Raw genomic sequence first — 24,429 nt, forward strand, 5'->3', positions numbered from 1 at the left:
ATGGTACAGTTCAACCATTGGACCACGTATACCTCCTTCACAGGTCTGGGCAAAGATCAGGTGCCTTTGTGGACACCAGGCTTCTGCAGGTGTTTGGTCTTTCATTGTACAGTGTTGTTTTCACTGACTCAGGTGACATAGCCAAACATTTTGCTTTGCATTATGTTTGCACCTCTGCCTCTTGAACTTTGTAGCCCTATAATGCTCCATTCAGTGACTGAGAATTTTTCAGTACCCTAGCTCTCTGCCCTGATACAGCCCCAGGATCAGACCAAATTCACAACCAAATGTTCAAACATCTATCACTGTATTATCACTGTCACCTCCTTACCATCTTCAACCATATCTGGAGTGAGGGTGAGTTCCAGCCTCAGTGGCAAGAAAGCACCGTTGTCCTAGTCCTGAAACTGGGTAAGCATCCCTTAGAGAGGGACAGCTGTTGCCCAATTAGTCTCACCAATGTTCTCTGTAAGTTGCTCAAACACATGAGCCAATGGCTGTATTGGCTTCTTGGGTCTCAGGTAATTTGGTTTTCCTAGAGTTTCCCATCCAGATAGCTGTTGAGCAATGTCAGTGCCTTATTATTCTCTTCTTCGACCTGCAAAAGCTTATGACATCACAGAGTGACACTACATCCTTGTTACCTTACATGAGTGGGGTCTCCAGTGCCTGCTTTCAATTTTTGTCCAGATCATCTTGCCACAATATACTTTCCGGGTTCAAGTTGGTACTTCCCACAGTATCCTCCACATACAAGAGAATGGGCCCCCACAGGGCTCTGTATTAAGTGTTCCTCTCCTTTTAGTGACCATCAATGGTCAAGCAGTAGCTGTGGGGTCTTCAGTGTCACCCTCGCTGTATGCTGACAATTACTGCTTTTACTATTGGTCCTTTAGTGTCAGTGTTACTGAATGGAGCCTGCAGGGTGCCACTTGAAAGGTGCAGTCGTGGGCCCTCACCCATAGCTTTTCAGTTTTCCCCCACAGAGACGTGCATCATGCACTTCTGTCACTGTTGTACTGTTCGTCCACAGCTAGAACTTTACCTCAACAGCCAATTGTTGTATGTGGTGGAGACATATCACTTTTTGGGACTGGTATTCAGTGCCTGGGTGACAGTTACAAAGCCCTGATCCTGTCCCATCTTGATTATGGAAGTCTGGCATATGGTTTGGCATCGGCCCCAGCATTGCAGTCACTGGAGCTGATACATCACTGTGGGGTCCGACTGCCACAAGAGTCTTTACCACTAACCCTGTGAACAGCCTGCTTGTGGAGGCTGGGATCCCTCACTACTAATTACGTGCCAACAACATGGTCTTTCGTTACCTGTTCTTTACTGTCCTCAATGCATTTCTGTGTTCAGAAGTGGTATACACTGATGGCTCAATGGTCGATGGATGAAGCGGTTCTGCATACAAACATGCAAGGTGCGATGAACTATGCTCCCTGTCGAATGGATGCAGTGTCTTCACTGCTGAATTGTGGCCATCGAACAAACCCTAGGCCATTCTCATTCTTGCTTTGGCAAGATGCTTCTAATCTGCAGTGAGTCCCTTAGCAGCCTTCAGGCTATAGACCACTGCTACCCTTGTCACCCATTAGTCACAACTATCCAGGATCTTCTTTCTGACCACCATCAAGCTGGACGTCTTTGTTTGGATCCCTGAATATTTTGGGATCTTAGGGAATGAACATGCTGACCACTTGGCAAAGTTGGCTACAAGGATACCTATTTTAGAAATGGGTCTCTCAGATCTGGACCCTCAGTCGACCCTCCGCCATCAATTTTTGGAGGTCTGGAACTTGGAATTGTCCGCTCTGGACTCCCCAAATAAACCAAGGGCAATAAAGGAGATCACAACCATGAGCATTCTTCCATTGTGCTTCTCGCAGGGAATCCGCTGTCCTTTGTCTGCTATGCCGTGGCCAAACTTGGCTGACCCATGGCCACATTCTCCGATTTGAGGAACCAATTTACTGTCAATGTAGCGCTCGCCTGACTGTAGCCCACATCGTACTAGATAGCTTAAATTTGTCTGCTTTTCAGCGATATCTTAACCTACCTGACACACTACCTATGGTGCTAGTGGATGATGCCAAAGCGGCTGACCTTGTTTTATGTTTCACTCACGAAGGTGGTTTCTACTTGTCTCTGTGAGGTGGAGCACTTTGACCTCATTGACCGCCTAAGGGGTTGGAGGGGCACCCATCACTGTTCTGGCCCATGGGTCCCAAGCAGCCCTTGCTCCATGGTCTGTCTTGGCCCCTACCCTTTCCACCTTCTTTTTCTCCTATTCTTGTATGTTTGCTGTTGTTAATGTTTTATCTTTCCTAAAATGTTATTGTCCTATCTGTGCTGCTCGTTTTCTTTCAGTAACAGACGGTGAGGCAGTGCTGGTGAGATGCAGAGGGTGCGTCTCCCACTGCATACCATGCTCCAGTGACCTTCAACTGCATTCTGGGCAGAGTGGCTCATCCAGCATACGCCTTCTACTTCCCTCATACTTCTCCTTGATTTTATCTGTATGATCTCACAGTTTCGTCTCTCTCAACTCGCTCAACAACCAACCAATCTGTCTGTGGTGAACAGAGCTGGCTGCAAACATGTACTGCCATGCTGTTAGTGTACCCGTCTTCATTCACAAGATATGCTGGTTCCAATTAATTTTCCAATTAAAATTTCTCACATAGATTAATAATCAAAGTTATGATCATGAAAGTAGCTCCGTCGATGTGTCATAACAAGACAACAAATTGAGTGCTCGATGTCTTTGGGGGATGAACATTTTAAAGGTTCTAAGTCACTTGGTGCATTAGTTATATTAAAATCTATTTGAGTCCCTATCTCAAGCAATGGAAAGTCCAGGGTGGAATGTGACAATATAATGAAAAGCATAGTTGCCATATCTACATCTACACGATTACTCTGCTGTTCACAATAAAATGTCAGGCAAATGGTTCAGTGAACCGCCTTCAACCTGTCTCAATACCGCTCCACTCTCAAATGGCGTGTGGGAAAAATGAGCACTTAAATTTTTCTGTGGGAGCCCTGATTTATCTTTTTTTATTGTGATGATCATTTCTCCCTATGTACGTGGGTTCCAAAAGAATGTTTTCACAATTGGAGGAGAAAACTGATGATTGAAATTTCATGAGAAGATCCCATCACAACAAAAAATGCCTCTTTTTTAAATGATTGCCACTCCAATTCACATATCATGTCTGTGGCACTATCTCCCCTGTTTTGCAATAGTACAGAACAAGCCACCCTTCTTTGAACTTTTTTGATATCATCTGTCAGTCTCACCTGATTTGTATCCCACACCGCACAGCAGTACTCCAGAATGGGGTGGACAAGCAGTCTCTTTAGTAGACCTGTTGCACCTTCTAAGTGTTCTGCCAATGAATCGCAGTTTTTGGTTTGCTCCATCCCCACAACATTATCTATGTTATTGTTCCAATTTAGGTTATTTGTAATTGTAATCCCTAACTATTTAGTTGAATTTACAGCTTTAAGATTTGTGTGACTTATTGCGTAATCAAAATTTAGCAGATTTCTTTTAGTACTCATGTGAATAACTTCACACTTTTCTTTATTCGGGGTCAGTTGCCACTTTTCGCACCATACAGGTATCTTAACTAAATCATTTTGCAATTCTTTTGGGCATCCGATGACTTTACAAGATGGTAAATGACAGCACCATCTGCAAACAATCTAAGAGGGCTACTCAGGTTGTCTGCTATGTCGTTAATGTAGATCGGGAACAGTAGAGGGCCAATAACACTTCTTTGGGGAACGTGTGATATTACTTCTGTTGTACTCGATGACTTTCTGTCTATTACTACGAAATGTGACCTTTCTGACAAGAAATCATGAATCCAGTCGCACAATTGAGGCGATATTCCGTAGGCATGCAGTTTGGTTGGAAGATGCTTGCGAGGAACTGTCAAAAACCTTCTGAAAATCTAAAAATATGGAATCAATTTGACATCCCCTGTCGATAGCACTCATTACTTCATGTGTATAAAGAGCTAGCTGTGTTTCACAAGAACGATATTTTCTGAATCCATGCTGACCACATGTCAATAAATAGTTTTCTTCGAGGTAATTCATAATGTTTGAACACAGTACATGTTCCCAAACCCTACTGCAAATTGATGTTAGTGATATGGGTCTGTAATTCAGCAGGTTACTCCTATTTGCCTTTTTGGGTATTGGTGTGACTTGAGCAATTTTCCAGTCCTTAGATGTGGGACATTCGGTGAGCGAGCGTTTGTTTATAACTGCTAAATATGAAGCTGTTGTGTCAGCATAGTCTGGAAGGAACTGGACTGGTATACAATCTGGACCGAAGGCCTTGCCTTTATTAAGTGATTTAAGCTGCTTTGCTACACCAAGGATATCTATTACTTTGTTTCTAATCTTGGCAGTTGTTCTTGATTGGAATTCAGGAATATTTACATCTTTGTGTTTGGTGGAGTAGTTTCGGAAAACCATGTTTAATAACTCTGCTTTAGTGGCACTGTCATTAGTGACTTCGCCATTGTTATCATATAGTGAAGATATTGATTGCGTCTTGCCACTGGTGTGCATTATCCCCCTGACCACACAGGGCTCGCTCTGCTGATGCCTGCACAGTTAACTCCCCACGTATGCCAAGGAGTTGATGCTCGTCACCCTGGGGCATTGGGACTCCCGGTAATGGCCATCCTGCCAGGTGGCCTTTTCGGTGACTGGGTGGCACCTGTGGGGAGGGCCCCTGGTCGGAGTGTGTGGCATCAGGGCAAATGGCAGGCCATGAAGTGTAGTATGTCATCTCTTGCTGGTGGTCGAACACCACCAGTCTCTAAGCGGTCAAGGTCTAACTTCAATGCAAAGAAATACGACCCCAAATTGCCCCCTCCCCCCTTCTCCCCCCGCCTCCCTGGCCACACCATGGGAGGAATGCCAGGCTAGGGATGGCAGTGAAGCTTATTCACCCCGGTACCTTGTATGTATGAGAGTTGATGGGGAATCTTTCTTGTCAATGAAACCTCAGTTTTTTGTGGAGCAGTAAGAGGACAAGTTTGGGGAGGTGGAGGGCTTGTCCAAAATGCGGTCAGGGTCAGTCTTGATCATAACAGCATCCTCTGCTCAGTCACGGGCACTACTTGCCTGTGACAAGCTGGGGAATGTTTCTGTTTCAATCACACCCCCCATAAGAGCTTAAATATGGTCCAGGGTATCATATTTCACAGGGACCTTCTTTTGCAGTCTGACGATGAGCTGCGCGCCAATTTAGGGCGGCAAGGTGTTCATTTCGTGCAGCATGTCCACTGGGGTCCGAGGGACAATCAAGTTGCCACCGGTGCCTTAATCTTGGCCTTAGAGTGTGACAAATCACTGAGAAGGTCAAGGTGATATTCTACTACTGTGACGTAAAGCCATATATCCCTCCCCTGATGCGGTGCTTTAAGTGCTGGAAGTTTGGCCATATGTCTTCCCACTGTACTTCCAGCACGTCACCTGTTTGGATTGTGGACGTCCTTCACATCCCAATACTCACTGTGCCCCGCCAGCCATCTGTGTCAACTGCGGAGAGCACCATTCACCTTTTTAGCCAGACTGCAGGATTCTCCATAAAGAAAGAAAAATAATGGAATACAAGACACTGGGCCGACTGACCTCTACATCCTGTGCACGTGTCAACCTATGCCGCCACTACGACTGGTTCTACCGTCTTCCGTTCCGCCGTATACATTTGGTTCTGAGCCGTCAGACTCCACCTGCCCCCTTGATGGTGGGGCAGGGGCACTTTCCTCCCTTTTGCTCCTGCACAACCTACTTCAAGAGCAACACCCCCCAACCATCGGGGACGGAGAAGCATAAGTCTCCTTCAGCTCCTCTTGCCAGGAAGGGATCCCTTGGGTCACTCCCTTCCCAGGTTCCTACCAGTGGCAAGGCTGACACCTGTCAATGGCTGAAGCGACCACAGGTAGCTGGTTGTAGGGCTTCACGGTCTTCCTCAGTCCCTGAGACTGAATCAGTGAAGCCCTCCAAGCCGGACAAATCTAAGGAGCAGCGAGAGGAATCTAAATAGAAAAAGACCCCCAGTAACCAAGGCACTGCAGTGGCATCCACACCACCACTATCTAAAAGCTCTGTGTCTGAGGATGAGGTGGAGATTCTGGCATCCACTGAGGACCTAGATCTCGCTGGGCCCTCAGACACAATGGATGTCGATAGCACAGGTACTCATCTGGTGGCAGCAGGTGACCCTGCAGTGTAGACTGCCTCATTGAGTGTTTCATGCCTTCCAGGTCTCATGATCATGTAATCCTCCAGCGGAATTGTGGCAGTTTTTTCCACCACCTGGATAAGCTACAGCAACCGTTAAGCTTTACACCTGCTCTCTGCACTGCCCTCCAGGAAACCTGGTTCCCGGCAATGCGGACCCCTGCCCTTTGTGGCTGTAAGAGATATTACAGGAACTGTAGCGACTATCATAGAGTGTCAGGTGGAGATTGCGTCTGTCCTGAACTCAGTATGTAGTGAGCCTGTGCCCTTCAAACCCCTCTTGAAGCTGTGGCTGTCAGGATGACGACGACACAGGAATAACTGTCGCAATTTATGTCTCCCTCCAGATGGTGCAGTACCCCTGAACATATTGGCTGCACTGATTGATCAACTCCCTAAACCTTTCCTACTTTTGGGGGATTTTAACGCGCGTAACCCCTTGTGGGGTGGCACCATGCTTACTGGCCGAGGTAGGGAGGTCGAAAACTTACTGTCACAACTCGACCTCTGCCTCTCAAATACAGGTGCCCCACACATTTCAGTGTGGCACATGACACGTATTCGGCCATTGATCTCTCGTGTTGCAGTCCTGGTCGTCCCCCATCTATCCACTGGAGAGCATATGATGACCTGTTTTAGTGACCACTTCCCCATCTTCCTGTCACTCCCCCAGCGTCATGCCCACGGACGCCTACCCAGATGGGCTCTAAACGAGGCAGACTGGGAAGCCTTCACTTCTGCTGTCACCACTGAATCACCCCCACATGGTGCCATTGATGATGTCGTTGAGCAGGTCACTACAACAATCGTTTCTGCGGCAGAAAATGCGATCCCTGTTCTTTAGGGTGCCCCAGCGAAAGACAGTCCCTTGGTGGTTGCCGGAAGTCGCTAGGCAATTAAAGAGCTTTGGTGAGCTCCCCAGTGACATAAGTGACACCCTTCCCTAGAGCACCTAATAGCCTTTAAGCAGCTCCTTACCTGCGTTTGCCAGCTTATAAAATGATGGAAACAGGAGTGTTGGGGGAGGTATGTGTCGACCATTGGGTGCCGTACGTCAAGTTCCCAAGTCTGGATGAAGATCAGACGTCTTTTTGGGTACCAGACCCCAACAGGTGTCCCTGGCATTGACATCAATTGCATGTTCTCTACTGGTGCAAACACAGTTGCTGAGCCTCTGCGTCAGAGAACTACCACCCTCCCCCCTCAGCCTTTTGCACCCGCAAACAGAGGAGGGAAAGGAAAGTCCTCTCGTTCACTACATGACACAGTGAACCCTATAAAGCCCTGTTTACAGAGTCTGAGCTCCTCAGCACCCTTGCACATTGCCCTGACACAGCTCTCGGGCAGGATTGGATCCACAGATGATTAAACATCTCTCGTCTGACTACAAGTGACATCTCATCTTCAACCAGATCTGGTGTGATGGCGTCTTTCCATCACAATGGCAGGAGAGCACCTTCATTCCGGTGCTCAAAACTAGCCAAAACCTGCTTGATGTAGATCGCTACCAGCCCATCAGCCTCACCAACTTTCTTTGTAAGCTGCTGGAATGTATGGTGTGTCGGCAGTTGGGTTGGGTCCTGGAGTCACGTGGCCTAATGGCTCCATGTCTGCGTGGCTTCTGCCAGGGTCGCTCTACCACTAATAATCTTGTGTCCATTGAGTCTGCCATCCGAACAGCCTTCTCCAGGCGGCAACATCTGGTTGCTGTCTTTTTTGACTTACTTAAAGCATACTACACGACCTTGTGACGTCATATCCTTGCCACATTGTGTGGGTGGGGTCTTTGGGGCCCGCTCCCAATTTTTATCCAAATCTTCATGTCGCTCCATACTTTCGTGTCCAAGTCAGTGCCTCCCATAGTTCCCCCATATTCAGGAGAATGGCATTCTGCAGGGCTCCGTATTGAGTGTGTCTCTATTTTTAGTGGCTATTAATGGTCTAGCAGCAGCTGTAGGGCTGTCAGTCTCAACTTCTCTGAATGCGGATGACTTCTGCATTTCGTACTGCTCCTCCAGTACTGGTGTTGCTGAGCGGCGCCTACAAGAAGCCATTCACAAGGTACAGTCATGGCCTGTAGCCCACGGCTTCCAGTTTTCAACCTCGAAGTCGTGTGTTATGCATTTCTGTCGGCATCACACCATTCATACAGAACCAGAACTTTACATTAATGACGATCCACTCACTGTAGTGGAGACATATCGATTCTTAGGACTTATTTTCGATGCCCGATTGACTTGGCTACCTCACCTTCATCAGCTTAAGCGGAAGTGCTGGCACCATCTCAATGCCCTCCACTGCCTGAGCAACACCGACTGGGGTGCAGATCACACTGCGCTGCAGCAGCTCTACAGTGCCCTTGTCCAATCCCGCCTTGACTATGGGAGCCTGGTTTACGGTTCGAAGGTGCCCTCAGCATTGTGTTTACTCAACCCAGTGCACCACTATGGTATTCGCATTGCAATGGGAGCTTTTAGAACGAGTCCGGTAACCAGTGTCCTGGTGGATGCCGGAGTCCCTCCATTGAAGGTTGGTTGTGCACAACTGCTCGCCAGTTACGTTGCACATATTAATAGTTCTCCTGCGCGTCTGAATCACCGTCTCCTTTTCCCAACCATGGCAGTTCATCTCCCGCATCGGCAGCCCAGGTCAGGGCTTAAGATTGCGGTTTGTGTCCAGTCCCTTCTGTCTGAAGTGGAGTCCTTCCCGTTACCACCTCTCCTCGAGGTCCATTCACGTACACCTCCGTGGTGTACACGTAGGTCGCAGATTCTCCTGGAACCTTCACATGGCCCTAAGAACTCCGTTAACCCTGCGGCTCACCGCTATCACTTCCTCTAGATTCTCGGCATGTACTGGGGCGATGAAGTGGTTTACACCGACAGCTCAATGACTGATGGTCACGTAGGCTGTTTGGACTCTGCTACTCACTCCAACTGCCATCTAGTGGCAGCTTCAGACTGGCCAGGTCAGACTGTCCAGTATAGTCTGCTCCCTGTCGGAAGAATTTGCAACCTATGTGCGGAAGTGGACCTCCCAGGTCCTTTGTGTGCACAGGTAGGATTAGCCGTTGTAACGGCCGAGCAGGTAGCTGCGAGACCCCGTAGCGGACGGGCGTGTATGTCTTCCAGCTAAGCCAGGAGCCGCAGTTGGCGCGCTGCCTGTGCAAGTTGTAACGTTTAATGTAATAAACAATTATAACAGACAACTTGTTCCGTCTAGTTATTGTGAGTGGAAACAAGGGGAGGACAGTAAGTTCTCTCGCACTATACATTCACACTCCAATGTGCCATCACGGGAAGAAGAGCCCGCGCGCACATTTTTTGGTCATCCTGGCTTAGCTGGAAGACATACACGCCCGTCCGCTACGGGGTCTCGCAGCTACCTGCTCGGCCGTTACAACGGCTAATCCTACCTGTGCACACAAAGGACCTGGGAGGTCCACTTCCGCACATAGGTTGCAAATTCTTCCGACAGGGAGCAGACTATACTGGACAGTCTGACCTGGCCAGTCTGAAGCTGCCACTAGATGGCAGTTGGAGTGAGTAGCAGAGTCCAAACATAGGCTTTGCGTATGTTCATGGAGGATGTATTTAACCTTCATGCGCTCACGCTAGAAATAGTCTTGTGTTCGGACCTATTTGAACTTGTCCTGAGAAGCAGACAGGTGCGACTTGGACGAACTTTGAGCAGCATCTGTTGGAAAAAGGTGCAACTAGAGAATACATGTCCCTCCCGTCACCTCGTTACCTTTGTGGAGTAAGTATGGAGCGCAATTGCAAAAAGGCGGTGGTCACTTCACCGCCCGCGCGGGCACTTGAAGTTTAAAAGCACTTCTTGCCAGATGCCTGCAGTGTTTTCACTGCAGAGCTGGTGGCCATATCTTGTGCTCTTGAGCACATCCGCTCATGCCCAGGCGAGTCACTTCTCCCGTGTACTGATCCCTTGAGCAGCCTACAATCTATCAAAGGGTGCTACCCTCCCCATCCTTTGGTACCGTCCATTCAGGAACAGTCCCGTCATTCAGTGATGTTTGTGTGGACCCCAGGACACGTCAGAATCCCAGGCAACGAACTTGATGAAAGGCTGGCCAAACAGGCTATGCAGAAACCGCTTTTGGAGATGGGCATCTCTGAAACTGACCTGCGTTCTGTTTTATGCCACAGGGTTTTTCGGCTTTGGGAGACGGAATGGCATAACAGTACGTGCAACAAACTGCGTGTCATTAAGGAGACTACGAATGTGTGGAAATCTTCCATGCGGTCCTCGCAGGGAATCAGTTGTCCTCTGCTGGCTCCGCATTGGCCATACGTGGCCAACACGTGGTTACCTCCTCCGTCGCGAGGATCCACCTCAGTGTTGCTGTCGCTCCGAAATGACGGTTGTCCACTGTTAGCTGCTCTGTGGCGGACTTTTAACTATCCCAGAACCGTACCTTTGGTGTTGGGCGGCAGTGCCTCAACAACAGCTTTAGTTTTACGTTTATTTCATGAGGGTGGCTTTTATCATTTGATCTAAGTTTTAGTGCATGTCCTTTGTCTCTGTGTCCTCCACCCTAGTGATTTTTGGGTGGAGGTTTTAATGTGTTGCAGAGTGGTTGGCTTCTCCTTTTTATTCTCATAGTCAGCCAGCCATGTTAATATGCTCTCTTGTTTTGATCTCTTCTACATGTTTCTTGCATCTCTCTGTGGTTTTCTTGTCTGATTTTGTCCATTTTAGTGTTTGTTGCTCTTCCGTCATTCTTGTGGTTTTCTTCTAGCTGTGTTTTGTATGTCTCGATTATTTTACTCCCACCCTTGTGGAATTATTTTAATTGGGACGAGGGACTGATGACCTAGCAGTTTGGTCCCTGCCCCACTCTTTCAAATTAACGAACCAATCTTTCCATCTTTTCCTTATCTTCTGTGGTTGCATCATTACCTGTCCATTTTCCCCTTTCACCTGTTTTGTGTAACTCCTTTCGTTCTTCTTACTCCTTATAATTCCATACAGCATCCTTTTACCCCCAGTAACATCCTTTTCCATCTCTCATGTGAATTCTTCCCAGTTTTTCATCTTTTCTTCCACAACCATTTTCATACATATTTTTTAACTTTCATGGTAGTTTCTTTTACTTTCTTCCTTTGTATCTTTGATCCATTCATGCCAGGCTTTTTTCTTTTCATTCACTGCTTCCTTCATGTGTTCATTCCATTTTGCAACCAGGACTTATTAAATTGATAGTTGGGTAATATTCACACCTGTCAGCAACCACTTTCTTTGGAATTGGAGTTGTTAAATTCTTCTTGAAGTATGAGGATATTTTCTCTGCCTTATATATCTTGCACACCAAGTGTAATTGTTCAGTCATTGCTGGCTCTCCCTAGAGTATCAGCAGTTGTGAGGCAATGTCATCTAGTCCAGGGCCTTTGTTTTGGGTCACACCTTTCAGTGTTCTGTCAAATTCTTCACAGTATCATATCGCCATCTCATTTTCATGTACTTCCTCTTCTCTTTCTATATGTTACTTCCACCTTTCAGTGTTCCTTTCTTTGCTTAGTGCTGTTTTTCCAGCAGAGCTCTTGCTATTCATACAGCTGCTTCTGTTTTCTCCATAGATCTCTTCAGTTTTCATGTGTGCAGTACATATCTTTCTCCTTAATTCTACATGCTCGTGTAGACTTCAATTTGTCCTCTAGCCACTGCTACCTAACCATTTTCCACTTCCTGACAGTCTTATCTTTTAAATGTTTGTATTCACTTTCGCCTGCTACATTTGCTACATTTTTGTATTTTCTTCTTTCGCCAATGAAATTGAAACTCTCCTGTGATATTAAAGATTTCTACTAGGCCTTGTCTTTTTTCCTATTACTTGATCCTTTGCTGCATTCATTATTTCGTCTCTCAGAGCTATCCATTCATCTTCTACTGCATTCCTTTCCCATGTTTCAGTCAATCATTGCCCAATGTTCCCTTTGAAACTCTCAACAAACTCTGCTTCTTTCAGTATATCCAGGTCTTGGCTCCTTAATTTCCTGCCCTTTTTTCCCAAATTCTTCAGTTTTAATCTACAGCTCATAACCAATAAATTGTGGTCAGAGTCCATATCTGCCCCTGGAAATGTCTTAAAATTTAAAATCTGGTTCCAAAGTATCTGTCTTACCACTATACAATCAATCTCAAACCTTCCAGTGTCTCTAGCTCTCTACCACATATGACATTCTTTCATGATTCTTAAATGAAGTGTTAGTGGTGATTAGATTATTCTCTGTGCAAAATTCTATATGTGACTTCATCTTTCATTGCTTTCCCCCAGTCCATATTCTCTTACTATTTTTGTTTCCGTTCCTCTCCCTGCTACCGAATTTCAATTGCCCATCACAGTTAAGTTTTCCTCTCCCTTAACTACCTGAATAATTTCTTTTATCTCTTCACACATTCTTTCAATATCTTCATTCTTGGAGCTTGTTGGCATATAAACTTCTACTACTCTGATGGTAGCCATGATCCATCACAGTTTGTTTCTATCTTGGTTGTGATAATGTGTTCACTATGATGCTCATAGTAGCTTACCCGCATTCCTATTTTCTTGTTAATTGTTGGATCTACTGCAGCATTATGTCCATTATTATTTTCATTAATAAATTGGTACTCATCTGACCAGAAGTCCTGTTCCTCCTGCCACTGACCACCTCTGATTCCCACTACATAGAACTTCAACCTGTACACTTTCCTTTTAAAATTTTCTAACCCGACTACCCAATACAGGGATCTAACAATCAGTAGAGTGCCAGTTTTATTTTTCCTGATTACAGCATCCTTCTGAGTAGGCCCTGCCAGAGGATCTGAATGGAAGACTACTTTACCTTCAGAATATTTTACCCAAGAGAATGCCATCATTTAGCCATACAGTAGAGCTGCGTGTCATTGAGAAAGGAAATGACTGTAGTTTCACCTTGCTTTCAACCATATGCAGTACCTCCAGAGCAAGGCCACATTGGCTGATATTGCGAGACCATATCATTCAATTATCCAGATTGTTGTTCTGCAGCTACAGAATAGCTGCGTTGAACATCGAAACAAAATTAAGTCATTTATGGGGGGAAGGTATCAGTCAAGAAGATAGGTAAAAATCTAATTTGTGAGCCAAATAGTTTTTGTGGAATCGAATAATAAAGAGTGTCAAAGCAGTCGGAACACAATGTGTCTGCACAGGCGAGCAGTGCAGTGACAAAATCGCTCACAGCGCGGAATGCAGGGAGCACGTCTTTGTAGCAGCGAAAGGGTTAATGCGGCCGTGGTGGCTTTACTTCACGAACTGCGCGCTCCCCCCTAAACGTAAGCTTGCGAACTATGCTATACTATGGCGCTGCTTCTATTGGCGCGTGCGTCGTGTGCAACTGGCAACGCAGCAATCTCCCGCGTCTAGGCGGGCATGCGCGAGCCGCCAAGATAAAAGAATTGAACTATAGGTGAAATGGATGAGAGAGAAGGTGTTGAGTTGGAGAGGGTTCTCATCGGCCCAGCATGTCACCTTCCTGGATGTTGGCTACTTCCTCTCTGATGGATCCACTTACATCCCTCCGTCCACATTAAACCAACCACTAACAGTTACTGCATTTTGACAGTTGCCATCCTGTCCACTCCAAAAAATCCGTCCAATACAGCCTGAGTCCAGATCATGAAGATATCATCAGTGAATCTGAACCAGACCAGGAGTTTAGGGTTTTGTTCATGGCCCATGAACAGTTTGGCATAGTAGGGTGCCATGCTGGTACTCATGGCTGGGCCATGGATTTTTTTAACGCCTTCCATTGAAGGAGAAGTAGTAGTGTTAGAATGTATTTAGTAATTTGTAGAGCAAAGTGGTCCACCTTGTGGCACAACATGCATATGAGTGTCACATGGTGGATTTCAATGGCTGCTTCACAACCCGACCCATCTTGATCCTCCCCTCCACCATAAGCTTTTCTGAACTGTGCAGTTACGAGTTATCCTTACAACACATTCTCCACTCAGGAAATTATCCTGGCCTCCACCTATTGTAATGTACTGTCCACACACCTTCCATCCAACAGTTTCTGCCCCCTCTGTCCTATCACTTCCTCCCAGTTCACATTCCCTTATCCTCACTGTGTCACTCTGCCACCGCACCTGCCTTTCTTTTCCCCTTCTCTGTCCCCTCTCCTTTTTTGGTCCCCATCCTCCCCTGTCTTTCCTCCATAGCCACCCAATGCTGCAAGTGGCACCATTGTTCTGCCACCGTCTAGTCCCTGCACACTCCCACACTCCACCATGCAATGCTGATCCCCCCCCCCCCCCCCCAAACGCTTCTATCCCTCCCCATCGCCCTTCCACTTCCCCCTTCCCCTTCCCCGCCCTGCTGCAGTTTGGTTCTCTGTACACCGTGACAAAGTTGCATTCTGGCTGGATTAGTCAGAGATAGAGGTCGTGTGTGTGCTGTGTGTGCTTACTCATGTAAATGTGAGAGTGTCTTCCTTTATGAAGAAGGCTTTCATCGAAAGTTCAAATGTGTAACAGTTTTTTTGTCTTGTCTGTCCGCAACTCGACTTTTTATCTTTATGGTGAGCAGCAATCTATTCTTTCTGTAACATTTTTGATATTCCAACCTGGACTTTCCATTGTTTAATAATTAACAATATGTATTCCATATATTTGTCTACAGACTGTAAAAATAACATTTTTGAGAAAAGTTTCCCGTTTGGTTTATTATGTTTGACAGTGAACGTAACTTACTCTTGAGAACAGTCTTTCAGATGCTGACAATGTTGCTACATGGCTCAAATATTAAAGTTTTATAATAATAACCCTAATGTTAGGACTGTTTTTGTTCTGGTTTGCAAATTATTCTTTTCTTCTGATATTTTGTAAAAGTTCTTTACAAAACAAACACATTTATTTTCATGAAAACTGAACTCTTCATTTCAGTTCCATTTGATGAAGATGAAAAGGACAAATCCGTCTGGTTCCTTGATCACGATTACCTGGAGAACATGTACGGCATGTTCAAGAAAGTTAATGGTGAGTGCACGTTAAAAATGTTGAGTCCTTGCAGACAAACATATTTGAAGTTTAAGAATTGGCATTGATATTTTACTTGTCTGTTTCACGTGTCTCATAAATTTACGGTTTTTGTTTGCTCTTACAAGAACATAGTATAGGCAGCTAACTATCTCTTTCCATTTATTTATCTGTGGCATGTTAAATGTAATTAGGTACCTAGCTTGCACTCTGTATTCTTACTAAACATACTGAAGTTTGTATGTCTTTCAGTTTCAGTTGGTGAATTTTTAATGTGCTCAATTGTACCTTTGTCATGAAACACTAAATGGCTATAATTAGATGGATAGTTATTTATTTATTTAGTTAGTTAGTTTCATGGATCATTGCTATGGTAAATTGTAATGATATGAAACAAATCATTTTATATCCACGTCACAAATTATTTTGTAAATATATCTACTAGCTGACCATTTACAGGTATGGTTATTATTATTATTATTGTTGTTGTTGTTGTTGTTGTTGTAGAAAGTTAAAGGTGTGTTTTTGTTTGAACTGTCTGTCAAACATTTTACGAGGTGTGTCTGCGAAGTAAAGGGACTGATGCTGCCTCAGAATAAGTACACATCCACCAAAGATAGCAACCAAATAGCTGTGAAGTGTGAAGCCTGTTCAGTAGCATCCAGCATCTCTGGTGTCTGTAGACATGTCAGTGTGGTTGGGGCCTTTGTTTGTGTGAGAGCTGTTATTTTGTTTTGTGGGAAAGTCACACCTTGTATGAATGGGCTGGGTCACTGACTGGAAACTGTTATTTTTGGCTACTTGGAAACCATTTGCAGTCATTCATGGGCTTCATTTTCCCGAACAACAAATGAAATTTTTATGGATGACAATGTGTCATGTCACTGGCCCACAATTGGTTTCAAGAACATCCTGGACATTTGAACGAATGATTTGGTCGCCCAGATCATCCGATGTGAATCCCATTGAACATTTATGGGATGTAATCGAGAAGACAATTTGTTCACAAAATCCTGCTTCAGAAACACCTTTGTAATTGTGGACGGCTCATTATTTCCACAGGGGACTTCCAGCAACTTTTTGAGTCCATGCCATGTCGAGTTGCTGCACTACACTGGGCAAAAGGAGATCCAACACGATATTTGGAAGTGTCCAATTAATTTTGTCACCTCACTGTACGTAGAACATGAGGAATAAAGATGTAGAATGTTAATAACATTTGTTTTGTTTAAAAAGCCTTAAGTGTTTTCACCTTTAGTGATCCATGGTTTTATACATGGCTGTTCAATGCCCTTTTGGATTAGCTTATGCAGAAAGCTATTTTCAAATAATTGTATGAATTCATCACGGAATAGAAAATTTAATGTCAGCAATTGGGTCATTATAAATTTCATCCCAGGTCATCCTGTGTGAAGTATTCTTGTTTGTTGTGGAGTCATTATTTATTGTAACTGATTTCCACTGAAGAGTATTATTACTGCAGCATCTTGTTTATCCTAACTGTGCATCATGCTCCCCCCGTGGTGTTGGGGGCTAGAATAGACCTACGACCATTCCTTGTCAGTCATAAGAGGCAACTAATTGGAGTCTTTAGTCATGTTTTTACCCTTATATTTTGACTATTCTTTGGATTCTGAAGGATTTCACTCGTTTTGTTTTTTATTTAATGCTTGTTCCCCTCACCTTTTTTGGCTGGTCCCCATTTTGGTGTTTGACCAGATGGAGCATTTGTTACGGAGTATACACTTATTTTCTTGTTTTCAGCTTCATCAAAGAAAACATTATCAATTTGGGTCCTACTGTCTCTCACTGCCCTTGTGGGAAAGTTAATAACTGAGATAAAATTGTAGGATCCAAATAAGGCTTCCAGATCATTTTTCCTATCAGAATCCTTTAGAAAAGCTACTCGAAGTCACTCCTTGCTGCTGTTTGATATATAGTATTGTAAGGAATTCAGATTCCTCAAAACAGATCAAAACTACTCAATGGGGATCTATACAGGGTGGTCCATTGATAGTGACCAGGCCAAATATCTCACGAAATAAGCATCAAATGAAGAAACTACTAAGAACGAAACTCGTCTAGCTTGAAGGGGGAAACCAGATAGCGCTATGGTTGGCCTGCTAGATGGCGCTGCCATAGGGCAAATGGATATCAACTGCGATTTTTTAAATAGGAAACCCCATTTTTTTATTACTTATTTGTGTAGCACGTAAAAAATATGAATGTTTTAGTTGGACCACTTTTTTCGCTTTGGGATAGATGGCGCTGTAATAGTCACAAACGTACAAGTAAGTGGTATCACATAACATTCCGCCAGTGCGGATGGTATTTGCTTCGTGATACATTACCCATGGTAAAATAGACCGTTTACCAACTGCGGAAAACGTCAATATCGTGTTGATGTGTGGTTATTGTGATCAAAATGCCAAACGGGCGTGTGCTATGTATGCTGCTCGGTATCCTGGACGACATCATCCAAGTGTCCGGACCATTCGCCGGATAGTTCCGTTATTTAAGAAATCAGGAAGTGTTCAGCCACATGTGAAATGACAACCACGACCTGCAACAAATGATGATGTCCAAGTAGGTGTTTTAGCTGCTGTCGCGGCCAATCCGCACATCAGTAGCAGACGAATTGCGCGAGAATTGGGAATCGCAAAAACGTCGGTGTTGAGAATGCTACATCAACATCGATTGCACCTGTACCATATTTCTGTGCACCAGGAATTGCATGGCGACGACTTTGAACGTCTGGTACAGTTCTGCCACTGGGCACAAGAGAAATTACTGGATGATGACAGATTTTTTGCACGCGTTCTATTTAGCGACGAAGCATCATTCACCAACAGCGGTAACGTAAACCGGCATAATATGCACTATTAGGCAACGGAAAATCCACGATGGCTACAAGTGGAACATCAGCGACCTTGGCGGGTCAGTGTATGGTGCAGCATTATGGGAGGAAGGAAATTGGCCCCCATTTTATCGATGGTGATCTAAATGGTGCAATGTATGCTGATTTCCTATGTAATGTTCTACCGATGTTACAACAAGATGTTTCACTGCATGACAGAATGGCTATGTACTTCCAACATGATGGATGTCCGGCACATAGCTCACTTGCGGTTAAAGCAGTATTTAATAGCATATTTCATGACAAGTGGATTGGTCGTCAAAGCACCATACCATGACCCGCACGTTCACCGGATCTGACGTCCTCAGATTTCTTTCTGTGGGGAAAGTTGAAGGATATTTGCTATAGTGATCCACTGACAATGCCTGACAACATGCATCAGCGAATTGCCAATGCATGTGTGAACATTACGGAAGGTGAACTACTCGCTGTTGAGAGGAATGTCATTACACATATTGCCAAATGCATTGCGGTTGACGGACATCATTTTGAGCATTTATTGCATTAATGTGGTATTTAGGTAATCACGCTGTAACAGCATGCGTTCTCAGAAATGATAAGTTCACAAAGGTACATGGATCACATTTGAACAACCGAAATAAAATGTTCAAACGTACCTACGTTCTGTATTTTAATTTTAAAAACCTACTTGTTACCAACTGTTCGTCTAAACCTGTGAGCCATGTGTTTGTGATTATTACAGCGCCATCTATCACAAAGTGAAAAAAGTGGTCCAACTAAAACATTCATATTTCTTTATGTACTACACAAATATATAATAAAAAATGGGGGTTCCTATTTAAAAACAACGCAATTGATATCCGTTTGACCCGTGGCAGCGCCATCTAGCGGGCCAACCATAGCGCCATCTGGTTTCCCCCTTCAAGCTAGACAAGTTTCGTTCTTTGTAGTTTTTTCATTTGACGCTTATTTCATGATATATTTGGCCCGGTCACGATCAATGGACCAACCTGAATACAGTTAAAATTTTCCATATTAATTCATAAGCGTGCACTTCTGCGTGCTGATCACATAAAGTATACTTGTCTGAGTGTTCTTGAACTTCGGTTCTGTCTTAGTATACCTTACAACCCCTTTCCCCATATGAGATCTAAATGAGTAAAATGCTAGATTTTAATCTTTTATGTGTAACTTATCTAACCTGGTGGTTATCTGGTGCTCAGACAGGCATAGGATTGTCCATCCCTTTGCAGCACTACATTTTTCAAACTGACAAGAAGCAGCTCTTCTGCCTTATTACTCAATCCTATAATAGTCTGATAAAATAAGCTAACCTTATTTTCGTATGTGTTCTTAAGTTGTTTTATCTTCTTTCATAACAAGGTGTTTCAGTCCTATTCTAACCTAAAAAAGGTACCTCTCTGACATCAGTAACCACAGGGATCTTGCTTTGTATGATGGTACCCCCACCCTTGTATTTTTTCTGCAAAAAGCTCAGCCAACACTTGCTGCAGTGTTAACACAGTGCTGCTCATGGTGCTGTAGCACCTCCCAAGACTGTGTGTAACTGATACTTTTTTCCCCCTTTAGGTCACCCCTAGTGCTGTAACTTCTGTTTTTAGCCAGGCTGTTCCCTGCACCACTTTCTGATTCTCTTTGTCTGACTCCTTGCACCAATTACCTACCGTATTTACTCGAATCTAAGCCGCACTTTTTTTCTGGTTTTTGTAATCCAAAAAACTGCGTGCGGCTTAGAATCGAGTGCAAAGTATGCAGAAGTTCTGAAAAATGTTGGTAGGTGCCGCCACAACTAACTTCTGCCGTCTAATATATGTAACACTACACAGGCATGCTTTGCAGACACAAAGATAAATACTGGCGCCAAAACCTCTGCGTCAGTAAATAAATTAAAAGAAAAGCTAGAAGAATGTAAACATTATGCCGCGTATTCTTTCGTGTTTGCTGCTACCTCATTTAAATCCTGTCTGCGTAATAAACTACGAAACTAGAGAGAGACAACAGCAAACGCGGAAGAATATACATATTATGTCATGTTTATATTCGTATTATTCTTATGCTGAATAGTGATACAGTCATAAATGAAGCACGAAGCTAAGATGACTAACATCTGTGCAGAATGTAATGTACTAAAGTGGCGTCTGCAAAGATTTTCAAACGGAGAAAAATTTTCGCTAAAGTCTCGTTCGGAACAAATTCTATCATACGCCGTCTATTATTTGGTTCTTGTTGATCACTATCAAAGAAAGCAGCAGTGTAAATAACAACAAATATCAGTCTCTTGCCGTTGTTTCGGTTAGAGACAATTAGTCTTTTTTTTTTTTTTTTTAATTTTTTTTTTTTTTTTATTGTAAGCGGCGGTAGCGCGCACAAAAGGAAGCCATGCCGCGAGCGGCGACAGGCCGTAAACACACACTATCATAATGCGACAAACAGTGCACGACACAGTACAGTAATGCATTTTCAGCTTAGAGTGAACAAAAAAAACACCTATAACAAAGAGAACGGCACTTATCAGGTCGAAGCAAAATAAGCAATCGATTCAAACCAGACGAAGCACGTGAAAAAAGAAAGGATACCCGTATAAATACGGACGGAGCACTTGACATATAGCAATGGCTACCTGGTAAAGCTTAAGTGCTAAGCTTACGACTCGAACCAAACTACTGTAGCTGTATCGTCATTCATTCGACCTAAATTGTGTCTCGTATTACAATGGACCAACTTTGTTTCCATTTGGAGGTGCAGGCCAAAACTTTTCTCTCCCCTCGAATTTCGAGTCTGAAATTTCACGTGCGGCTTAGATTCGGGAAATTTTTTTTTCCTTTATTTCGTTCTCATTTTTCAGGTGCGGCTTAGATTCGAGTGCGGCTTAGATTCAAGTAAATATGGTATGTCTTCTGCCACCTGGCTTAAAGTAGTAGCACTTGCCTTCACAATACTTGGGACCTGGTACCCTCTTCCTAATTTTCCTGTATCATTTGGCCTACATCCTTGCCATGGCTACTACCTAGCAGCAAGACTCTTTCCTTGCTACTCTATTTTGGTACGGACCTACACTCAATTTGCCAGAAGTCTGTTGCACCCTACTGTGACCTGCAGCCGGATGAAACTCTTCCCCTCCTACTTCAGGTAACAAGCCAAATTTAATAGACACTGTAAGCTCAAATGTAGATGAAGAAGTGTAACAGCTGTTTCCCTCTCAGCCATTTCTTGTTACCTTTAGCCAGTGCCCACGATCTTCTTCCCCCTTAACCTATCAAGTTCAGATCTTTGCCTCCTATTCAGTAATTCTCTTGCTTTTTTGCAGAGCCTATTGTTCCACGGGGGAACATCATTGAGTTTCCTACTCAATTCCCCTCCAATCACTGCAGTGGAAGTCCAACCCACAGTCTACACCCATCACCCCATGTGAGGCTACTCTATGGCAACAACCACACTTATCATGGATTGCAACTCAGATTAAATGCTTAAAAATAGAATTACATAACTTAACACACCTTACCAACAATATCAGGAAAGATAGATTGCTATTCCCATAAAGATGACATTTTGAGTTGCAGCCAGGCACAATGAAAAGACTCACCTTAACTTTCAGCCAAAGCCTTCAGAAAAGCACACGCATGGCTGCCATCTCCAGAAGCTAGAACTGGAATTTTTCGGATCGACCTGCCGAAGAGGGAAGGTTTTTGTGTGTGTGTATGTGTGTGTGTGTGTGTGTGGGGCGGGGGGGGGGGGGGGGGTAGTAATGTTTTTTTGGTGACATGTTTATGGTGAGTAGCAATCTGTTTATCCTTATATTGCTGATATTCAAACCAGGAGTTTCCATTGTTTGATTTTGCTTAACACACTACACTGCAGAATTTTTTGTTATTTATGACCCACAAAAATTAGGCTTCAAGGTTAGTGCCACAGATGTATGATGTAATGTAAAAAAGTAATTATTTCCACTTAAAACGACAACTCGGTACTCACTCAGTTGCAGTATCCATTAATTACATTGTTCACAATCAAATGCAATTTTTGCTGTACGCAAATTGTATGTGAACAAACTACTAGTGCAGTGATTCAGAATCAAACAACTTAAAATTTACACTGCTTTATGGTAATATGAATGTAATAATGAAGGGATATGACCCTACTTAAATTGCTGAGGTGGGGGATTAAATGGGATTCTCTAAGTTTACTGTGCCAACACAGAGAGAAAACTATGACTACAACCCGACTTTGCGATCTATTTATGTTTTCTGAAATAATATGTAAAGAGAAATTAAATATGTAATAGTAAGAATTATATACGCTCTCATACACGTATTTAAAGGATAATCTATACTAAAATAACTGTTGTTTGAATCTAAATAAACTATTGTTACCAGAGCACAAAAAGTCGTGCATCTTGTCTAGTGCTGGACAGGGCAGTTGTTAAACTGTGACTCAGTAGCAATTGATATTTGGTTAATTTAGCTCATAATGTTTCTTTAATACTCCCGGTATGTTTCTCTTATTGCAAATATCGCTTGGGAAATAAATGAACCAATTTAACACACAAACTACTTTACAAAATTTTCACAGTTCTTAATTTTGTTGTAAATTTATTGACTTAGTCTGCATTTAATAAGATAGGACCAATGTTTGAGATGAAAGACTGGAGGACCACATAAACGTAAGTGAGAAGTTGCTGAAACAATCTAATTATCTGCTGCAGAGTACTTTTAAATAACTGGGACGTGGATGCAGGGCCATGTGAGGAACTATGGTCAAGGAACTGGACTCGTCTTGGGTAGAAGTTGGTTCAGATACCTGCCCAGCTCTTCCTATTTAACCTTAAGAAGATATACAATCTATGTATAAAAATGAGACAAGTTAAAATATTTAAGAACAGATAGAATACTGTATAATGATATGTGTATAGTTTCTGTTCGTAAACAAAATAAATTTACTTAAGCAGCCCCAAGATAGATAGTAATATTGCACAATCATATTGACATACTCTATTAACTGCTCAGCAATATTGTGCAGTAGTACTGTGGTTTGGAGTGCTGGATGATAAAGACATGGTTGCTGTGATAACTATCTACATCTACATTTACATCTACATCCATACTCTGCAAGCCACCTGACGGTGTGTGGTGGAGGGTACCTTGAGTACCTCTATCGGTTCTCCCTTCTATTCCAGTCTCGTATTGTTCATGGAAAGAAGGATTGTCGGTATGCTTCTGTGTGGGCTCTAATCTCTCTGACTTTATTCTCATGGTCTCTTCGCGAGATATACGTAGGAGGGAGCAATATACTGTTTGACTCTTCGGTGAAGGTATGTTCTCGAAACTTTAACAAAAGCCCATACCGAGCTACTGAGCGCCTCTCCTGCAGAGTCTTCCACTGGAGTTTACATATCATCTCCGTAACGCTTTCGCTATTACTAAATGATCCTGTAACGAAGCGTGCTGCTCTCCATTGGATCTTCTCTATCTCTTCTATCAACTCTATCTGGTATGGATCCCACACTGCTGAGCAGTGATCCTCCCCCCACTCTGTCCCCACTGCTCTCAGCTGTGGACGGTCAGACACCTTTTAATTGAATGCCCCTATTTTAATCCGTTACGCTCCCGTCTACAGCTATCGCCTGATCTATCGTCGATTTTAGCAGATGACACGTGCTCAGCCGACCGCGTTCTCCAGTTTATTAGTGACAGTGAAATGACGTCAGTCATTTGAAGCTTTCTTGGGAACAACCAACCCCTTTCTATAGTGGATTTTTAAGCATTCCTTCTGCCTTTAGTTTCTCAAATTTTATGACTTTGTTCCCATTGCTGCTGGTTTTAAATTTCGTTTTTTTCCTGTTTCCTACGTCACGGGCTGGGCGCTAATGACCATAGACGTTTTGCGCCCTAAAACCGCAAACAAAAAAAAAAAATTGCTGAGCAGTATTCAAGCAGTGGGCGAACAAGCGTACTTTGACCTACTTCCTTTGTTTTCGGATTGCATTTCCTTAGGATTCTTCAAATGAATCTCAGTCTGGCATCTGCTTTACCAACGATCAACTTTATATGATCATTCCATTTAAATCACTCCTAATGCGTACTCCCAGATAATTTATGGAATTAACTGCTTCCAGTTGCTGACCTGCTACTTTGTAGTTAAATGATAAGGGATCTATCTTTCTATGTATTCACAGCACATTACACTTGTCTACATTGAGATTCAATTGCCATTCCCTGCACCATGCGTCAATT

General features: G+C 43.7%; 1 protein-coding gene across 1 annotated transcript in view; it reads left to right on the forward strand.

Annotated features, from left to right (window-relative positions):
• Nucleotides 1-24,429, forward strand: part of LOC124595295 (26S proteasome non-ATPase regulatory subunit 7-like) — a 64,915-nt gene that overhangs the window by 19,175 nt on the left and 21,311 nt on the right. The window contains exon 2 of the mRNA XM_047133979.1: nucleotides 15,208-15,300. Within this exon, the coding sequence (XP_046989935.1) occupies nucleotides 15,208-15,300 (93 nt within the window). The remainder of the gene's footprint in view (nucleotides 1-15,207; nucleotides 15,301-24,429) is intronic.

Source organism: Schistocerca americana, chromosome 2, assembly GCF_021461395.2.
Source record: "Schistocerca americana isolate TAMUIC-IGC-003095 chromosome 2, iqSchAmer2.1, whole genome shotgun sequence".
Classification (NCBI taxonomy): domain Eukaryota; kingdom Metazoa; phylum Arthropoda; class Insecta; order Orthoptera; family Acrididae; genus Schistocerca; species Schistocerca americana.